Source organism: Vanessa cardui, chromosome 9 (genome assembly GCF_905220365.1).
Source record: "Vanessa cardui chromosome 9, ilVanCard2.1, whole genome shotgun sequence".
NCBI lineage: Eukaryota > Metazoa > Arthropoda > Insecta > Lepidoptera > Nymphalidae > Vanessa > Vanessa cardui.
In genome coordinates, this window is record NC_061131.1 from 4,547,909 (window position 1) to 4,565,404 (window position 17,496).

At 33.6% G+C, this 17,496-nt stretch overlaps 5 protein-coding genes across 6 annotated transcripts; 2 read left to right on the plus strand and 3 right to left on the minus strand.

Moving 5' to 3' along the window:
* Positions 1-567: 567 nt before the first annotated feature.
* On the minus strand, positions 568-2,131 carry LOC124532437. Its single transcript, XM_047107341.1, has 3 exons — positions 1,819-2,131; positions 988-1,118; positions 568-603 (listed from the first exon to the last, which is right to left on the minus strand). Exons 1-3 carry the CDS (start codon positions 2,078-2,080, stop codon positions 568-570), a joined length of 429 nt encoding a protein of 142 aa, XP_046963297.1. The 5' UTR covers positions 2,081-2,131.
* A 3,834-nt stretch (positions 2,132-5,965) lies between these two features.
* LOC124532598 (protein ST7 homolog) lies at positions 5,966-11,176 on the minus strand. The gene is made up of 5 exons (XM_047107578.1): positions 10,878-11,176; positions 9,708-9,893; positions 9,142-9,330; positions 7,602-7,880; positions 5,966-7,150 (listed from the first exon to the last, which is right to left on the minus strand). Exons 1-5 carry the CDS (start codon positions 11,022-11,024, stop codon positions 6,545-6,547), a joined length of 1,407 nt encoding a protein of 468 aa, XP_046963534.1. The 5' UTR covers positions 11,025-11,176; the 3' UTR covers positions 5,966-6,544.
* Positions 11,177-12,469: 1,293 nt separating this feature from the next.
* On the plus strand, positions 12,470-13,498 carry LOC124532328 (UPF0389 protein GA21628). The gene is made up of 2 exons (XM_047107190.1): positions 12,470-12,752; positions 13,178-13,498. Exons 1-2 carry the CDS (start codon positions 12,550-12,552, stop codon positions 13,380-13,382), a joined length of 408 nt encoding a protein of 135 aa, XP_046963146.1. The 5' UTR covers positions 12,470-12,549; the 3' UTR covers positions 13,383-13,498.
* A 268-nt stretch (positions 13,499-13,766) lies between these two features.
* Positions 13,767-15,053, minus strand: LOC124532340 (protein MIX23). Of its 2 annotated transcripts, none has more exons than XM_047107221.1 (3): positions 14,905-15,053; positions 14,452-14,724; positions 13,767-13,944 (listed from the first exon to the last, which is right to left on the minus strand). In XM_047107221.1, exons 1-3 carry the CDS (start codon positions 14,932-14,934, stop codon positions 13,837-13,839), a joined length of 411 nt encoding a protein of 136 aa, XP_046963177.1. In that variant the 5' UTR covers positions 14,935-15,053; the 3' UTR covers positions 13,767-13,836. The 2 variants fall into 2 exon arrangements, with proteins under 2 accessions (XP_046963177.1, XP_046963178.1); XM_047107222.1 differs by having other exon boundaries at positions 14,452-14,743; positions 14,905-15,009.
* A 457-nt stretch (positions 15,054-15,510) lies between these two features.
* LOC124532589 (60S ribosomal protein L24) lies at positions 15,511-17,486 on the plus strand. Its single transcript, XM_047107567.1, has 5 exons — positions 15,511-15,657; positions 15,780-15,855; positions 16,205-16,290; positions 16,710-16,871; positions 17,314-17,486. Exons 1-5 carry the CDS (start codon positions 15,653-15,655, stop codon positions 17,450-17,452), a joined length of 468 nt encoding a protein of 155 aa, XP_046963523.1. The 5' UTR covers positions 15,511-15,652; the 3' UTR covers positions 17,453-17,486.
* Positions 17,487-17,496: the final 10 nt, after the last annotated feature.

The window sequence follows — 17,496 nt, forward strand, 5'->3', positions numbered from 1 at the left end:
AATGTTAAATCACTAGAATTTCGATTGGCCTGAGTTGTTCTAATATAAAAGATTACAACAATTTTTAACGGTCTGATTAAGTTTTGTTTTCAAATCGGGAAAAGGGAATCTGATGATAAAGCAAAAATTATAACTCATGATTAAATAATAGGTCCACTTAGAAAATCTATATCTAGATCTATGAATGTAAAGACATTAACATTGCAATTGTAACATTGTAAATATAACTAACATAGTCCGTAAGACATATTGTATAATATACATCATGAGTCACTGGTAACTAGAATAAAGAATATTATTATTATATTATTATATGTTGGTAAATTAATAGTTGATGTTAGTAAATGTTAGTAATTATATTTGCATTGCTATTGGCAGATAGCACTTGGTGGCTTATATAACTATAATAATCTATATGCATTATTTTATTCAACATAAAGATATTCGCATCACTGCTGATAATTATAGACGTCTTAGTTTCAGACGCTATCTGCCAATAGACCAGAGTGAACTTTCAAATCATCTTTAGAAACTTCGACGATATTCTTAAGAGTTTTACAAACTACGCTAATTGTAGCGATTAGCATACTGTCTTGCTCTTATCTGGGACACAGCTTTAGGGTAAAAGAATGTGAGAGCACTCGTTTACATTTAATTTTCTGTTTCTTCGTATTCTTCGGCCGTAGCAAGAAATATTAAAGGCGTATAAACTAATACTTTTTTTATGTTAGAACTAGCGCGCACTGGTAACTTTTGTCACGATGGCTATTTTATCACTCTTGTCGAGTCCATTAATATGTAATAATATGAATTATAAAGAATAAAATGTCTGCATCTGTACATATTCACGGACTTAACAAGAGTGACAAAAAGTCACCGTGACAAAAGTTACCAGTGCGCGCTAGTTCTTACAAATACTATTTTGAATACCTAACATAAAAATTTTATATGTATCTGGTATATAGATAAGATAAGAGTGAAGCTTACCTTTGCAGGCCTGGAGACAGGTAGGAGAGGCGCACGCGGCGTTCGTGGAGCGGCGCGCGGGGTCGTGCGAGGCGCCGGAGTTCGGCAACGACGGGACACCACATCTAACAACGATACTAAAACTGTTACAACTGCAGTATAATATCAAATAAACATTTCGAATTTTATTGTAACTATTCATTTAGTTTCCAATATTAGTATAAAGTCTTATAAATTTAACGGTATACGTTAAAGTGAATTTAAAGTGAAAAGTTCGATCTCGATCGCAAATAGTTTTCACTCGTTATACTAGTTTTACGTCTTTATTTCGTATATTTTATGAAAATATCATCTTTAACTGAAATAAATACACGAGAGCAGAACAAGTCTGGTCAGTAATGACGACTAAAGAGACAACTCAAATGATATGGAAATCGGAAATGTACTTGCTTTGCAAGGCTTAGCCTTAAAGTTCGCTTAGAAATATTTACATTAAAAAATATATAAACTGAATTTTTGAATATTGTATTATATATCGCTCATCCGAAGGTGAAGCAAAACATCGTGAGTAAATAAAGCAGGTGGAATTAGCTTCAAAACTTTATAGGAGCCACCTAGTTTTGTCCACCACATTGACAAATAGTAGTATCTCAAAAGTAGTAATAATTGCATAAAAATTTTAAAATTTAATTCGCTTATTCTTTTCTTTATTTGTATTTATTTCTAAAATGTCGCCAGTTTTTGACGCACGTCCAACACCTACATTACAAACAACATGAACACCGTCTACAAATACCTTCATTTATAACTTGAATAATAAAAATTCAAGTTGTCAACTACTCCCAAACTTACCGCGAACAGCGCTCGGCGGCGGTGGGTCGGGCGTCCGAGAACGGCGACGCGGCGGGCGCTCGGCAGGCAGTGCGAGCAGCTGTCGATATAACTCGAGCTCGTGATAGAACTCTGGCGAGGCGGGCGCTGAGGTAGGGTTTTCGCAGCGAGCATGCTCGTGCTCCGTGAGTTGCACGTGCTCTGCGTGCTCTACGTGTTCCGCATTTGTCTCGCCCGCCACCTCCGCCGTCAGCCCGTTGAGCACGAGGCGGCGCGCCGCCATCGCGCCCGCGCACCCGCATCCGGGCACGCACGTTCGTGCTACACGCTCATCCGACACTCTCTACGAAGTTCTTTACATTCTTCACTCATTTTTGCAACTAGAATTACTTTTTAACTGTATTCTCTCTATTGTAATTTTAACTGTATTCGGTGCATACAATTTCTTTTATATTTTATATGTCATAAAAAAAACACTTCAATATTGTTTTGAACTTATTTACTTCCAAACTTTAAATATGATATATATTTAGTTTAACTTCTGAAATAATTTCTATGCTTCGAACCCAATTATAAACTTTTAAAAGTGAAAATACTTAAATTAGTCCACGCTTCCGAAACTTTTGTAAGTGCCGTACACAAATTCAGGACAAATTGACATCCGACAACGACTACGGCGCGCGTGTGCCGCGAGACTGCCGGCCGAGAGAGGATGCCGGCTAGACGAGCGAATAGCGGACCGATGTTCGGGCATGCGACTCACTCGTACAGACTTACAGAGCTGAAAAGTCAACGTACTACGGCGAACAACATCAGCTTCTAATCAGGTTGCCGCCTGTTGCACGCGGTCTCGAGCCGATCAACACTGAACCACACGCCCAGGTCATTTTGGTATTCAATATAATTTTATTAAAACAAAATGCTCGTTTATTCATTTCATTTATGCAAATGACTCATGGTAATACGATAATAATGATGGACAGTTTGATGTAAATTCTAGATTGTTGATGTAGATGTTCAAAAGTATTTTTAAATTCGAGTTCAATTCTTTTGGTAAATTAATTATTTGATATTGTTAATACCTTTGCGCTTAATTTTAATATATTTGTTATATGTTCTGTGCGGACAAATTTATGCGAAACATGGACAGATTTATGCGAAACCTACAGGAGCAGTCATATTCGATCAGTTTTATTGTGGAGTTGATAGGCCCGTGTTCGATAACAAGATTGGGCTATAATATAGTATTAAACATCTTGGAAGTACACTAATACAGTCATGAACGGTTCGGTATATGAAAGGTATGGAATCACTTCTGATCCGATTATTGCAATAATTTGCTGTAAGTCTCTCTTTTTGGAAGGGTAGACCTAAGATTAAAAATATTACATCGTACACTATTGCCGCCGAAGATAACTAGCGGGTTAAGAACAGCTAAACTACTACATTCGTTGCGGGAAAAAAAATACCATTGACTATGAATTGGGACAAAATGAAGGAAAAATAGAAAGAAAAGATTACTTAAAGTGTTATGATTAAAATTTCCAATAATTACGGTTTGGCTTGGCAGACATTCTGCTGCCAATCAGCAATACTTAGTATTGTGTTACGATTTGACGACGCAAGGGACACGACATATTAACTTCCGAGGTTAGTGGCGGATTGCCTATCCACTTAAGAATTATTCATATTTCTGACACTTCTAGTATATATGGGCGGTGGTGACCACTTACCATCAGGCAGCAGATATGCTGATCCGCTTACAACCTTTCCATTACGTTGAAAACAGTAATCGTGAAAATCACTCTGACTACAGAAGCGATAGAACCAATAGAACGCGTTGTTAGCAGTTTTTTCGCACATTGAGCGTTTTCGTTCTTTGAGCTTAGTCAATATGACGCTGCACCGCCGATCAACAAAAACACTTTAAACCTTTCAGAAATTCCTTGACAAATAGGGCCCTGAGCACGTGACTGTGTAAATACCTCTTCTAGTAAAGACGGTAATGAGTAAAATTGCCAACGAATTCTAGATGAGTTTGACAAACGAAAATGGTCATATTCATTTACATTTAAAAATCTATTTTATTTTAAGAGTAACTTGAAACGAGAATACAAAATCGAATGAGCAAGCGTTCCTCCGATACATTCACCATGACCATTCACAATCACAGATCAATTGTTTACGATCAGACGCTTAGTGTGGCACAGGCTTGTTAAGGGTGTATTGTTTAACTTTAACTTATTATGAGCTATCACGTAACGAAAATTGATATATCAATTGTTCCACACCAAAATCGCAGTTCTTAATTTAAAATTAAAAAAAAAACGATTTTAATTTCGGTTTACTGTTTTTTGAATGCCTTTGTGTAATGGGTAATTCGTTATTACTGGATTACATGTGTCAAACATTGACGTTAGGTTTTTTTATCTATAATCGCATTTAAGCACGGTTGTTACCATTTTATTGGTTCTCTTAAATTATAAGTCATAAATTTACTTTTGTTATGACTATTTGTTCTTAAAAAAGTCTCTTTAAATTTTATTTATCACGAAAGCATGAGATTTTGTGAAAGCATATGAAAATATATGAAAATATTCTGTATCCAGTATTACAATCAATCGTTCCCTTTCAAGAACTAACTAGTTCTTTAGGTAGCTTCTAAAATTTCGACCATTCTGTATTAATTTTACTAACCATCTTTTTAGTGCCCATCAAACAAAATTTAAGTTTTCATTAATATTTTTCAATAAATTCGTAGGACGTTGCATCTAAAACGGTCGAGTCGTAAATTTCACTTGTTATTGTAAATTGACAACAAACAAATTATTGTAAAGGAGTCAAGATGGTTAAGAACGCGTGCATTTTAACTGATGTTTGCGGGTTTAAACTCAGGCAATCGACTGAATTTTCATGCGCTTAATGTATCTAATTTCATCGAAAGCCTAACTGTGGGAAATTGACAGGCTGTTAATGTAAAATGTAAAAAATAAATTGTAACTGATACACAAATGTGTTTTCCTTTGTTCTTTGATAGTGTTTCCGTTCTTTAACTTCAAACAACTCTTAAATTAACTTGCATTTTCCTGCTTAATTTTGTATGCGATCTAGAAAATCTTTGCTATTTGAAGAAGCTCCTATTCATAGAACGCCTTTACTTCAATTAATTTATTTTGTCTCCCCCGGACATTAAATCACATGTTTAAAAAAATAGTTTAAATGAAGTTATCCACTTTATACATCTATACTTTGCAATCTTTTGCGGGTGATATTGGCGAAACGCCGCAAACCAGGGATTTGATTTGATCCATGAATTCATAAAATATCCATCAAATGATCCATAAAATAATTTAAATTTTGTTTGTTTGTCGGCATTGTATTAAGTATGTCAGTTTAGTAATTAAGGTTTTTTTCATTGATTTTCATTTTTAGTTAATTTTATGAGAATTTTAAAGAGCGACCTTTAGTACGAATTTCATGTTCGAATACGAATGTCCACCAGCGTCCGTTCTGGTGATTTTATTTCGATGGATTTGAAATAATTTCCTTCTTTTTATACATTTTTGCAAAGCTACCAAAACGGTTATGTTTTTAAAATAATCTGCAGGCCAAGTTTCATGATGATTTTTTTTTTTTAGTTTTTAAGGCATTCTTGAGGAAAAAAAAAATAAATTGAATAAAATTCCTTTTCTGTCTCGCATTTTTAAATTTGCATCGATAATTATTGTTTAAATTTTGACAAATATCCAGTGCTTAATCGTTTTTATAAAAAAAAAGAAAAAAATAGATTTTAATTGATACTTTTTTTAAAATAAATTTTTGAAGTTGCATTTTTGCCAAATTTTGAAAAAATCTAAAAAACGTGATAACTTAAAAATGGTTCACTGTTGCACTATAAATATGGGGGTTAAAATTATCGCAAATAGTCACCCCTATCCCCTCCTAACGGATATACCAATAACCCTGTATATAGCATTTGTCAAGGGGTTGGGTTTAATCGCGAATTAAGAATTTTTAAAGGATTTGACTTATTTTTGGTACATTTTTCATTACTTTTGATGTAGTATTATTTTTATAAACAATTATAACGTATATAAAATAAAAATATACAACATCATCTAGTAATGATAACAAAAAAAAACCGTTAAGTTAATCGAAATAATAGAAATTAATTGTTAATGTCCTTTATTGAGCTTACAGTATCTTGGTAAAGACTAAACACTATACGACACAAAAATAAATAAATTACGCACGAACGTAACACATATAACTATTATAGATAGCGCACGAGTTGAATGCAGTCGGGGCGTGAGGTAACCTCCCCCGCTGTCCGCACGCCCCTCCTCGCTCGCCCGCAGTGTAGTGTTGTTCCATCCTTGACAGCTATCGTACGCTTGCCGTGTTACCGCATTATTATTGTTGAAGTAGTGTTATTTTTTTATTTGAATAATGACCACCGATTCAACCATGTACGAGTCTGATGACAATAATAATAAATAAATTTTTGTGTGTTTTTTTTTTTTATTTCGTTTTGTGAAATAATTAATAAAAATGTATGATCAGTATTATTTTGCCTTTTTTTTCATTATGCTAACCTAGTAAAATTATCGATATTAATTACTCACAATATAATGAGAATTTTGGTCATCAATTATAATTACGTCACAGCACTATCGAATTCCTGAGCTCTGCATTCAACTCGTGCACTATCTATAGGTAATAATTTAAAATATGATCGCGGAGGCTCTCAAATAGCGGTGAGGAGGCGCAGCAATGGCCGCGGGTCGAGCGCCTGCGCAGCGGCCCGCGCCGCCTGTGCTGCCGCCGCCGGCCAGCGGTGCGCCAGCAACGCTAACAGCGCCGTCGCCGCACACAGCGCCGCAGCCAGAGGTAGCAGAGCCGGCGCCCGCCGCCGCGGGAACACTGACAGCGTGTGGTGAGCCGGCAACAGCTCGCGGTCCGCGCACTGCAGGCAGGCCCCGGCGCGCCCCACGCCCGCGTCCGCACCCTCCCGCTCTGCCGCCGCCCACGCCGCACCCAGCAGCCGCAGCGCACCGTCCGCAGCGCGCCAGTGGCGGAGATGCCAAAATGCATACGCGACCGCCTCGCTGTCACCGCGCTTGAGCACGTGCTCTGGCGGCAGCGTCAGCGGCCTCAGTTCTAGCAGGTATTCAGGTACGTGTGGGTTGAACTCGATAGCGCGTCGAATAGCCTCGAGCGCTACCGCTTCAGCGTGTGCGCGCGCCCCGGCGCCCGCCGACGGACTAGCGGCGCGCGCCCGTAATAATGCCGCCGTGTAGCACACCGTGGCCGACCTCGGCAGCCCCACATCGTCATACCGGGCCAGCACCGCCTAGACCATTTACGATAGCCCATTACGTATACGTATAGCATATATATATATATATATATATACGAGAGACCAATATATGCACAGAGCCAAGATGGCCCAGTGGTAAGAACGCGTGCGTCTTAACCGATGATTTCGGGTTCAAACCCAGGCAAGCACCACTATAAATATGTGCTTAATTTGTGTTTATAATTCATCTCGTTCTCGGCAGTGAAGGAAACATTGCGAGGAAACCTGCATGTGTCTAATTTCATCTAAATTCAGCCACATGTGCATTCCACCAACCCGCATTGGAACAGCGTGGTGGAATATGTTCCAAGCCCTCTCCTTAATGGAAGAGGAGGCCTTATCTCAGCAGTAGGAAATGTACAGACTGTTACCATATGTATGTATTAATTGAGTTATGTACATAAAAACAGTCTCACTAAAAACGTTGGAATAGTGAAATAGTTACCTGCACATCAGCGTAGGCGCGCTGCTCGAGCAGCACCTCGATGAGATTCTCGTGCAGGGCGAGCGCATGCAGTGCGGGGGGCGCATCTCGCGCCAGCTCTCGGAAGAGGCGCGCGGCGTCGCGCAAGCGGCCGAGCCGACGCGCGCACATGGCGGCGCGCCGCTTCACGTGCGCGAGCACGGCCGCCTCGCGCCGCGCCGCGCCCGCCGCGCCCGCCGCCGCCAGCGCGCGCCACGCCGCCTCACCCGCGCGCCAGGCTCGCCTCAGTACACGCTCCGCCTACAAAATTATTGCTCTCTTAAGCAACATTTCCTTTTTAATTTTAATAAGATAAGTTCTTTTCGAATTGAAATGAGAGATAAAAATGAGAATACCCAAAATTAATCCGTAACCGTTTATAAAAACGTTTAAATAATATCCATATCCCAATATGAAATTATATCCAGAACATCCCTGATATACAGTAGCGGATTTACCAATAGGCTAAGTAGGCTGGAACCTGCAGCCTGGAGGCTGAGTTTCTTTCGCCGGTTCTTCTCAGGTCAGGGTGTTCCTTTTTCCGAACCAGTGGTAATGTTTCTGTTGTTGTTTGTGTTTTGGTGTTGGTGGTAGTGTTTTTTTGACAATCAATAAGAAAGTGTGATGCTTATATATTGAATAAAGGAATTTGAGTTTGAGTTTGCCTAGGGCGGCATATTTAGAGGGGCAGCAAATTTAGCCCAAATTTGTTATTATCTCACAGAAATAAAAAAATATATATCATATCATATCACCTACTTTATTAATCATATCATAACGGGAAAAAGCCGATGTAATGAGGAGGATAGAACTCAAATCATTAAGTTGCAATTTCAGAATAAATGTAATAAATATGATTGTAAACTAAACTAACGTATTGAATTTCAAGTCAGTAGGGGCGGCAAAAATTGAATAGCCTACTAGCGGCAAATTTGTAAATCCGCCACTGCTGATATTATACAAACGTCATAGACGGCGTTCAAAGTTTCAAACGCTTTAAACCGCGTTCGTAGACTCGTAATTAATTCGCCCCAAAACATGTCTCTATCGTCAGTACAATATTAACAAAAAAAAAAATTATAAAAAAGTAGACAAATTATGACACAATACACGTAACAACATTGCTTAAGCTAGGCTAAAGGCTGAATATTTTTTCCTAATTATAAACATATTGAAAGTGCTAAAAACTGGAAAATAACATGGGCCATATGTAATGAAAACTACTATACATATATGGATAGTAGTTTATAAAGAATATTCATTTATCATCAACCATAACCAACAGTAAATTGAAGTATGAATACATCCGAGTCTTTGGGATATGTTTATCATTAATAACAAGATATTTGCTGCTGAAATGGGTACCTAGTAACGTTTAAGCTGAAGTCGAATGTTACATAATTTTATGGCATTTGTTGGCAGACGAGCATATGGGTTACCTGATGTTAAGCGGTCATATACAAGTAACTGCATTTCGTAATTCTACTGTTAGGTGTTTTAAAGTTAATAAATAATTTCATACTTCAAGTACGGTAGGCGCATCCTCTTCTGCAAGCAACAGTAGGGCTGCGGCGCAGTCGGGTCTCAGAGCGAGGGCGGCGCGCGCGCACGCAACTCGGGTCGCGGGTTCACGCTCACGCCACGCGCGTGCCAAAGCCTCGTCCGCCCCACCGGCGCCTCCGCCCCCGCTACCAAACCACGCTTGGTGCTCCTATACCAACGTAATTACGACTACTAAGTAACATTGATATTATTTTGACTTCCGTGGTCGAGTGGTGTGTACACCGGTTTTCATGGGTACGCCACTCTGAGGTCCCGGGTTCGATTACCGGCCGAGTCGATGTAGATTACCATTAGTTTTCTATGTCGTCTTGGGTCTGGGTGTTTGTGGTACCGTCGTTACATCTGATTTCCATAACACAAGTGCTTCAGCTACTTACATTGGGATCAGAGTAATGTATGTGATGTTGTCTCATATTTATTTATATTTATTTATTTATTGAAAATCAACCATCAATCGAAACTTATATATCGTTCTACGAGACAAGTTCTACAATTCTAAGTATGCTTCATATTTTAATTGTTAACCTGGGCGGAAAGATTCATGTCATAATAGGTAAGCGGTGCCCGACGCGCAGCGCTCCATAGCCGACCGTACTCCGCGCCGCGTAGAAGCGACATAGGGTTACGCCACACTTTGCAATCGCCACCCTCTGGCTCTGTGCCCTGAGCACCATTTCCACCAAGCCATGGACCCAGGTGTGTCAGTGATACCTGATAACATATGGTACTATTTATTTCTATTGTAAACATCACACGATTACCATTCATTGTAAATCAGCTATCTAGAATTGATATACCATCTTTTGTTAAGACAAACAGTATGATAGTATGAGATTCTGACAGTCAGTGTTTTTGAAGTTTAAGTACTCTGATTTAATACATTCAAAGTTAAATATAATAAAATAATTTTATTAAAATTATTCATTATTTATAAATGTTTGTATTCATATTGTAAAATAAATAGTATTTTGACAAAGCATATTCTTAATAGTCTTATATACCTATTATTCAAAAATTGAACATAATATAATGACTGAATTTAAATTTAACTCTGCGAAACCAAATAAAATTTGGTACATTGGATTATATTGTCACAAACAGTTTTGAATAGAAGCTTGTTAAAATATTTAAGTAAAAACTACTTGACCGAACTAATTCAATAAAAACACTCTACTTATACTACATAAGGGTAAGATATGTAATTAAAACTTATATTTGTTGCTAGGCCATTCTAGTTTTGGGTTCTTTTAAACCATTGCTTTACTATCAAATATAAACAGCAAGACAATTTATGATTTTAAATTAATTATTATTTGTCCATTCAATAGAATAAATAGTCTAATGTTAATGTAATTTAAAATAACAAAAGTACACAAAATGGAATTCAAATTAATGTTTTAAGAAATTATAGCTAAACACTCCCAATCTTCTAATATTAAATTTTTTTATAAAATATCGATTTAAAGGACATTTACTATATCATGTTATTTTAATGTTAATACAATGAATATTATAAATAAGTAAATATGCGGATTATTTTGCTTATAAATAACATAAGAATTACACGACTTACTCTAGTAAGTAGTAATCTATTACAAAACAGATAAGAATCATGAAAAAATGTCAAAATTTGATCCTAGGAATTTTCATAAATTAAAAGTATCAATTACATATATAAACCATAACTCGCTGTACCTGTTCTATAAACGAAGTGCCATATTTGCGAAAATACCACCACTCGAATATTAGTATCAAACCGGAGATAAGAGACGAAGTACCGGTTAAGGCTACGTAAAACTTCGGCGTTAATGCACCCAAAAAGGTTGACGAATCCCACATCATATTGAAAGTTATTTAAAATCGTCACTTTTCACATCAACATCGGTCATAAAAATAATAAAAACACTTTTAAGTTAATCTTAGTAATTACTAATATAAATAAATAAACAAATGTTCAGATTTAATGTCAAATGTGACAGCATTGGCACTGTCCTGTCCCACTCTGACATTCGAACATTGTTTTTTTGTTTTTCCTATTGGAATATACAAAAGTATGGAACGGTTCAGCCAAGGTGAAATAATGATAAAAAATATTGTTTTGTTTAATATCATCAGTATATGAGCATGAAATATATATCATCTCGTCTAAACATCCATATATATGATGGAGTTGATCACGTTTCACGACCAAAAAAGGAATATTCAGAAATATAAGCATTTTTCCATTTCCTCACTAATAAATAGAAACCACTGTTCCTTTTATCCGTGAGACTCGTGGTTAACTTTTAACTTATAAGTTGAATTCTGAGAACTTTAAATTAGTACATCCACTACATATAGTGCCAGTGCCCTATAGGGCATGTATATCTGACAGCGTAGCACAAATAAAATGACATATTAATTTAATTGAAATCTAATTTCTTACTATATATATAATAATCAGTATATAATATCATACCATTTACAATATGACCATCGATCAATTATAATGATAGGGATGATCGAAGTTCATGCCAAGAGATTACATTTATTTTAGACAGTATAGCAGTAATATTCCTGTATTTGTCCCATTGACAAATTAAACGAAGATTTATTAAGTTAAACTTATTCAATTAATACAAACACTTATAAAATGGTATGCGTTTAAAATAAAATGTTAAAAATGATATTGCTTGATATTTTAATTCACAATGTTTTTAAAAATACATTCATGGTAATATTATGAGTAAAGTAGAGTCTGTGCTTATCTAAAAATGACAACAGAAAAACAATACGTAATTTGACAAAATTGGGGGCTGCCAGCGTGGATAATTTTCCTTAAGTTAAGTGTTTTATTTTAATTATATGCGAAATAGATAAAACTCGTCTTTAAAGTTTATAAATTATTCTAGGTAAATAAATGTATGTTATGATATTTTACATAACATACATTATAACATGAATTGCATTATTTTTTCATTCTTGGTCATTTTGGTAATTTAAATAATACTACTAGTTATATAAATTGTAAAATATAATTATTTTACATTTTAAATACCTCTAATGCAGTTGTAATTAAATTTTTTTTTCAATATATCGAATACATTGATTGAAAATTCTTCGATAAAAGACATGCGATTTTATTATTTTATTATATTACAATACAATACACAAATATGTTAAATGGAAAATATGATTTTAGTTATTTATAATAATTAATACTTATTTTACTAATTTATAAAACTATGTTTAATATTTTGAATAACAAAATTATCTCGTTATTGGGAAATTAATAAATATACAATGGCAGCATTGGTTATTTTTATTTTATTTTTACTTTTATCGTAACATTTTCAAGGTTGTGGGATCTTGGACGAATTAATAAAAAATGGATAAGTTACTCCTTTTTAGAATAAGACCTTCGATAAATATACTAAGAAGATTTATGTGTACACCTCAAGGTGGAACTAACCCGCCTACGATCAGAGAAAGTTCTATGGGTGCAAGATATAGACCGAATGAATTTCAAAAATTTCTTCTAGTCTGGACTAAAAAGTACAAAAGCAAGGCTGAAATACCGAAAGAAGTGTCGTATGTAACTTTTAAAATTACTTTAAAATGTTATGCAATTAAAAAAATATATACTATTAAAACAATTAATTACGTTCGTCGGCTTAATACAAGAATACATTAATTACAATTTATTTTTAAAGATAATAAAAAAAGGAGTAAATGGTTTGGGTTAATATTCGGTACTTAGTTCAAACAAATTACCTACATGGTTTCATCATAATTTGTAATATGCACATAATACATACTTACTTTACAATATATACTTTTTTCCATAAGTAATTAAACATGTACTGCGTTTGTAAGGTTAATTATACGGATAAATAAAGTGTCACAGTAACTTATTTCTTTTTATATTAATAAGTATTTACTTCTTGTAGTTTGACGATGCACTGCAAATTATCTTTAGAAATTAACCAATCTTAATTTAATATTTTTTATTTCAGATTAGACTTACTAGAGAGGACTCGAAGTCAAGCAAGAATTAAGCTTTCCAACTATCTAATACTCCTTACAATTCTCGCTAGTTTATATGCTGTAATGTCTGGTAAAGCAGCAGCAAAGAGAGGTGAATCTGTTCAACAAATGAATTTAGACTGGCACAAACAATATGAAGAAGACTACAAAAAGAAACAAGAAGCACAGAAATGATTTGTAAAATAAATATTTTAAGCTTTGTTACTCCCAATAGGTATAGGTTGCTATAAATTATGAGATACTAACAAAAAATATATAAATTATGTAGAAAAATATAAATTTTAAATCAAGTTGCTTTTCACCTTATTTCATATGAAATCTACACACAATTTCTAAATTATAAAACTTGGGATGTTTTTCCTTATTGATTAAAACAATAAATATACATTTTCGTTGATAAGGTTTAGATTAAAAATATCTGTAAAAAGCAATGACAATACAGTTTTATTTTACAAATGTATATATTTATTTAAATTTGCGAGATGATTAGTAGATTTATGAGTAGAATGTTATTATTTAATATTGGTTGTTTGCCCAAAAGGTAAATAAAAAAATTGATTGCTTCAAAATCTATTTATATAGCTATTTACACAAAACCCATCATTTAAATGCATGATTCTGTCAGTCTTCATAAAGTATTTGGTTTGTAGTAAGTTCTACATTTCTCGGAAAATAGCTTTGTAGTTTTTTCCTTTATTACTTCCTCCACACTTAATTCGGTTTGTAAGAGACGTAACTGCAAAATAAAGTAATCTTATAACTAAATCTTTATCAGATATACAAGTTACTAATGATATTTGATTTAACTTAGTTCAGGGTTGTCCAGAACAAATTTTTCTTGCACTACTACTACTACATTTATTGGCATACTGCAAAAACACAAATATACTTTAAATTTTTGATCAAATTTAAAAAAAATAAAACTGCAATGGTATAAAACTTCATAATCTGCAAAATTCTATGGGTTACTACTCAAATTCAACAATTATTTTATCCAATAAGTGGTCAAAACAGTGGCATCCTTCAGAATTGTCCATTATTGAATATTTGTATTATTCGTATATAAGAGATTTAAGCTAAAATAAATAATTAAAAAAAGTATGATATTCCATCTGATGTAGATACAACATTCAAAACATACAAAGTAAAGATAACATTAACTAGCATTATAACAATTGCTATAATTGGTCATGATGTTCAGTAATATCTATACCAAAGACTTAAAGTAATTTTTAACTGCTACCTTTCTTTGTTCAGCTTTAAGATTTTTAATAACATCAATGTCATCAGGTGAACTTTCCTTTGCACTCTTTAATTTTTTTACAGTGTCAGCCGTTGCAACAATGCAATTTTTTATATAAATTTCTCTTTCACTGTGGATTTTTTGTATTTGATCAAATAAATTATGGCAAACCGATGGCGCATCCACTTTAGTTTTGAATGATTCAGTTGGTATTGATGTATTTAATGTATAAACTATTTTATCATCCAGCACTCGCATCTTTTTCAAGACATCCTGAAAGAAACAAAAACACCTACAAATAAAAACAATTATCAAAATTATGAATGTTGACCAATTAATTAGAATCTGATAGGTTATTTTAAGGTTATAAGAATTTATACACAAAACTTTATGATCTATGTAATATATCTTGAATAAATGTCTAATTTTTGATGCATGATTGGTTGAACAAACCTGAAATTCTAAAAAATCTGGACAAATCATTTTTAATTCGTATCGTTAATCCCAGTATGTACCGAGTAAAGTTAAAAAAAAAATAAAAACCACAGATAATTAAGTTTACAGTCAAAACTGCTTAATCGGATTGGAACATCACTGCGTGAATCTCCGTTCTTCTTTTATTTCAATTCCTAACTGTGTAGTTAAAAAGTCCATAAGTAGTTAGTACCATTAAAAAATATTGTTTTTTACTAATTGATCAGCCTATAATCGTTTTACTGTCATAACAATACTAAAAATTAAAATTGCATACCTATCGAATCAGTAAGAACCATACAAGACACATAAAAATTGCGAATATAATAAGTTAAAAAAACATTTATTAGAAAAATCATCGAATGTATTTGATATTTTGTATTGCCTGTAAGTATTAGACGTCTAAAATATTATTAATAATTAATTAATTACTTTAACGATATTATTAGTAACTATTTTACCGACGTCCCAAACATATTTGAATATATATAAATTAAGCTCTTATACATCTTAAACATATTTTATAACTTCCCCGATCATTAAATATCATATGAATATCAACAAAACTATATTTATTTAACAGGCATACTTGTTAAGTCATAGTCCGTTGGCATATTATACCTATTTTTTAAATCGATTACGCTATCAATGTTACAAAAAAATCGATACATTTAATATTATCTGTACAACACTTGAAGTATTCTTTCTTTTCGTAACAGAAGTCAAAATGAAGTACGTTTATCATATAATTTTGTATTTTATTAAATCTATTAAATCACACTCTGTTTTGTATCGTATTTATATTAATAATGAGGTGAAGTGATTTGTATTTATGATGAGTGTTTTATTTGCAGGATCGGACTTTGTGCCTACAGTGGTTACAAGATTTATCCTGGCCATGGGAAAACCATGGTTAAGGTGGATGGCAAGGTAAAATACATTTGTTATTTTCAATATTAGTATTTTCGGATATCATATTAATCAGTTCCAGTCTAATACATAAATCCTGTTAATTGTAATTCAGGCATTGTTTTGACGAATAGGTTAGGATATTTCACCGCAACCTCAATAGATACAGGTTTTATGAATAACTTGTAATAGGAAACAATTTAAAACTAATATAGCTATTATCTCGACTTAAGTATCGGACAAATGTAGTCTTAATATATAATAATTGAAATTTACAAACAGTTAAAACATTTATGTGTAATATACCATGTATGCTTTATTTGTATTCCGCCTAAACTTACTTTTACTTATTAATTTTATTGTTTTTCAGACCTTCACATTCTTAAACTCAAAATGTGAAGCTGCACATCTTATGAGGAGGAATCCTCGTAAAGTTACCTGGACTGTGTTGTATAGGTAAGTTATATATTTTCTATCACTAATCGTAATTGATATTTTAACTATAATAAAATCAGTTTTTTCCTATTACTCATTATTTTAAACATATATATACTGCAATGGAAATTTGATTTAAAAATATAATTGTAAATCATACAAGGTCAAAAAGTCTGATAGAAAAATACAAATACCTATCTGGAATATCCTGAAAACATTGACCAATTTAGGTTATGGTAACAACTCAATATGTCCAATTTTTAGGCATAAGCTCACTCAAGAATATTTGGTGTTTTTTTAGATTGGTTAAAATTTTTCATAAGTGAATAGTGCATTCAAATGTTTTAAAATCAAAATTGATTCATTGTTGTATTCTTCATATAAAATTATAATATTACCATTTTCCTAAAAAAAATAAATACTTTACAATAATTTTCCAGGCGCAAGTTCAAGAAAGGTCAAGAAGAAGAGCAGGCCAAGAAACGCACCAGAAGAACACAAAAGTTCCAGCGTGCTATTGTCGGTGCCTCCCTCAGTGATATCATGGCCAAGCGTAACATGAAACCTGAAGTCAGGAAAGCCCAAAGAGAACAAGCTATTAAGTAAGCCCTGTCTTCCATACTATTTATTCTGTTAATTCGAATAGTAATCTAACATATACTCCAAATACAATAATAATAAAGGTTGTAAAATGATTTAAAATTTGTCTATAACAGGAGTAAATTATTTAACGAATGCTTATTAACTATTCATTTAATATTATTAATATATATATAATTAAAAATTTTACCTATTTGTTTTGTTATTCTATCAGCAAGAGATCCTGATCTATCAATAAATTAATACATAAATGTTAACTCTTAAATTTTCAGTTACTAAATTGATAGTATAAGCACTGTTTTCATATTTCTTTTAAGTACTTTATGGTATGGGTTTGCTAAACAATAAATGTATGAATTGTATTGATGATAGACATGAGTATAATTCATGAAATACTATTTTATTTAATGATAAAGGTATAATAAATTATTTATTTTTTATTAGGGCCGCAAAGGAGCAGAAGAAATCTACAAAGGCAGCAAAGAAGACCACTGCCCCTGCACCAAAAGCAAAGGCTGCTCCTAAAGCGAAAGCTGCTAAAGTGAGTCAGAAGGCTGCACCACGTGTTGGAGGAAAACGATAAAAACCTTTGTTAAATAAAACATAAACAAAAAGCATTTTTTGTTT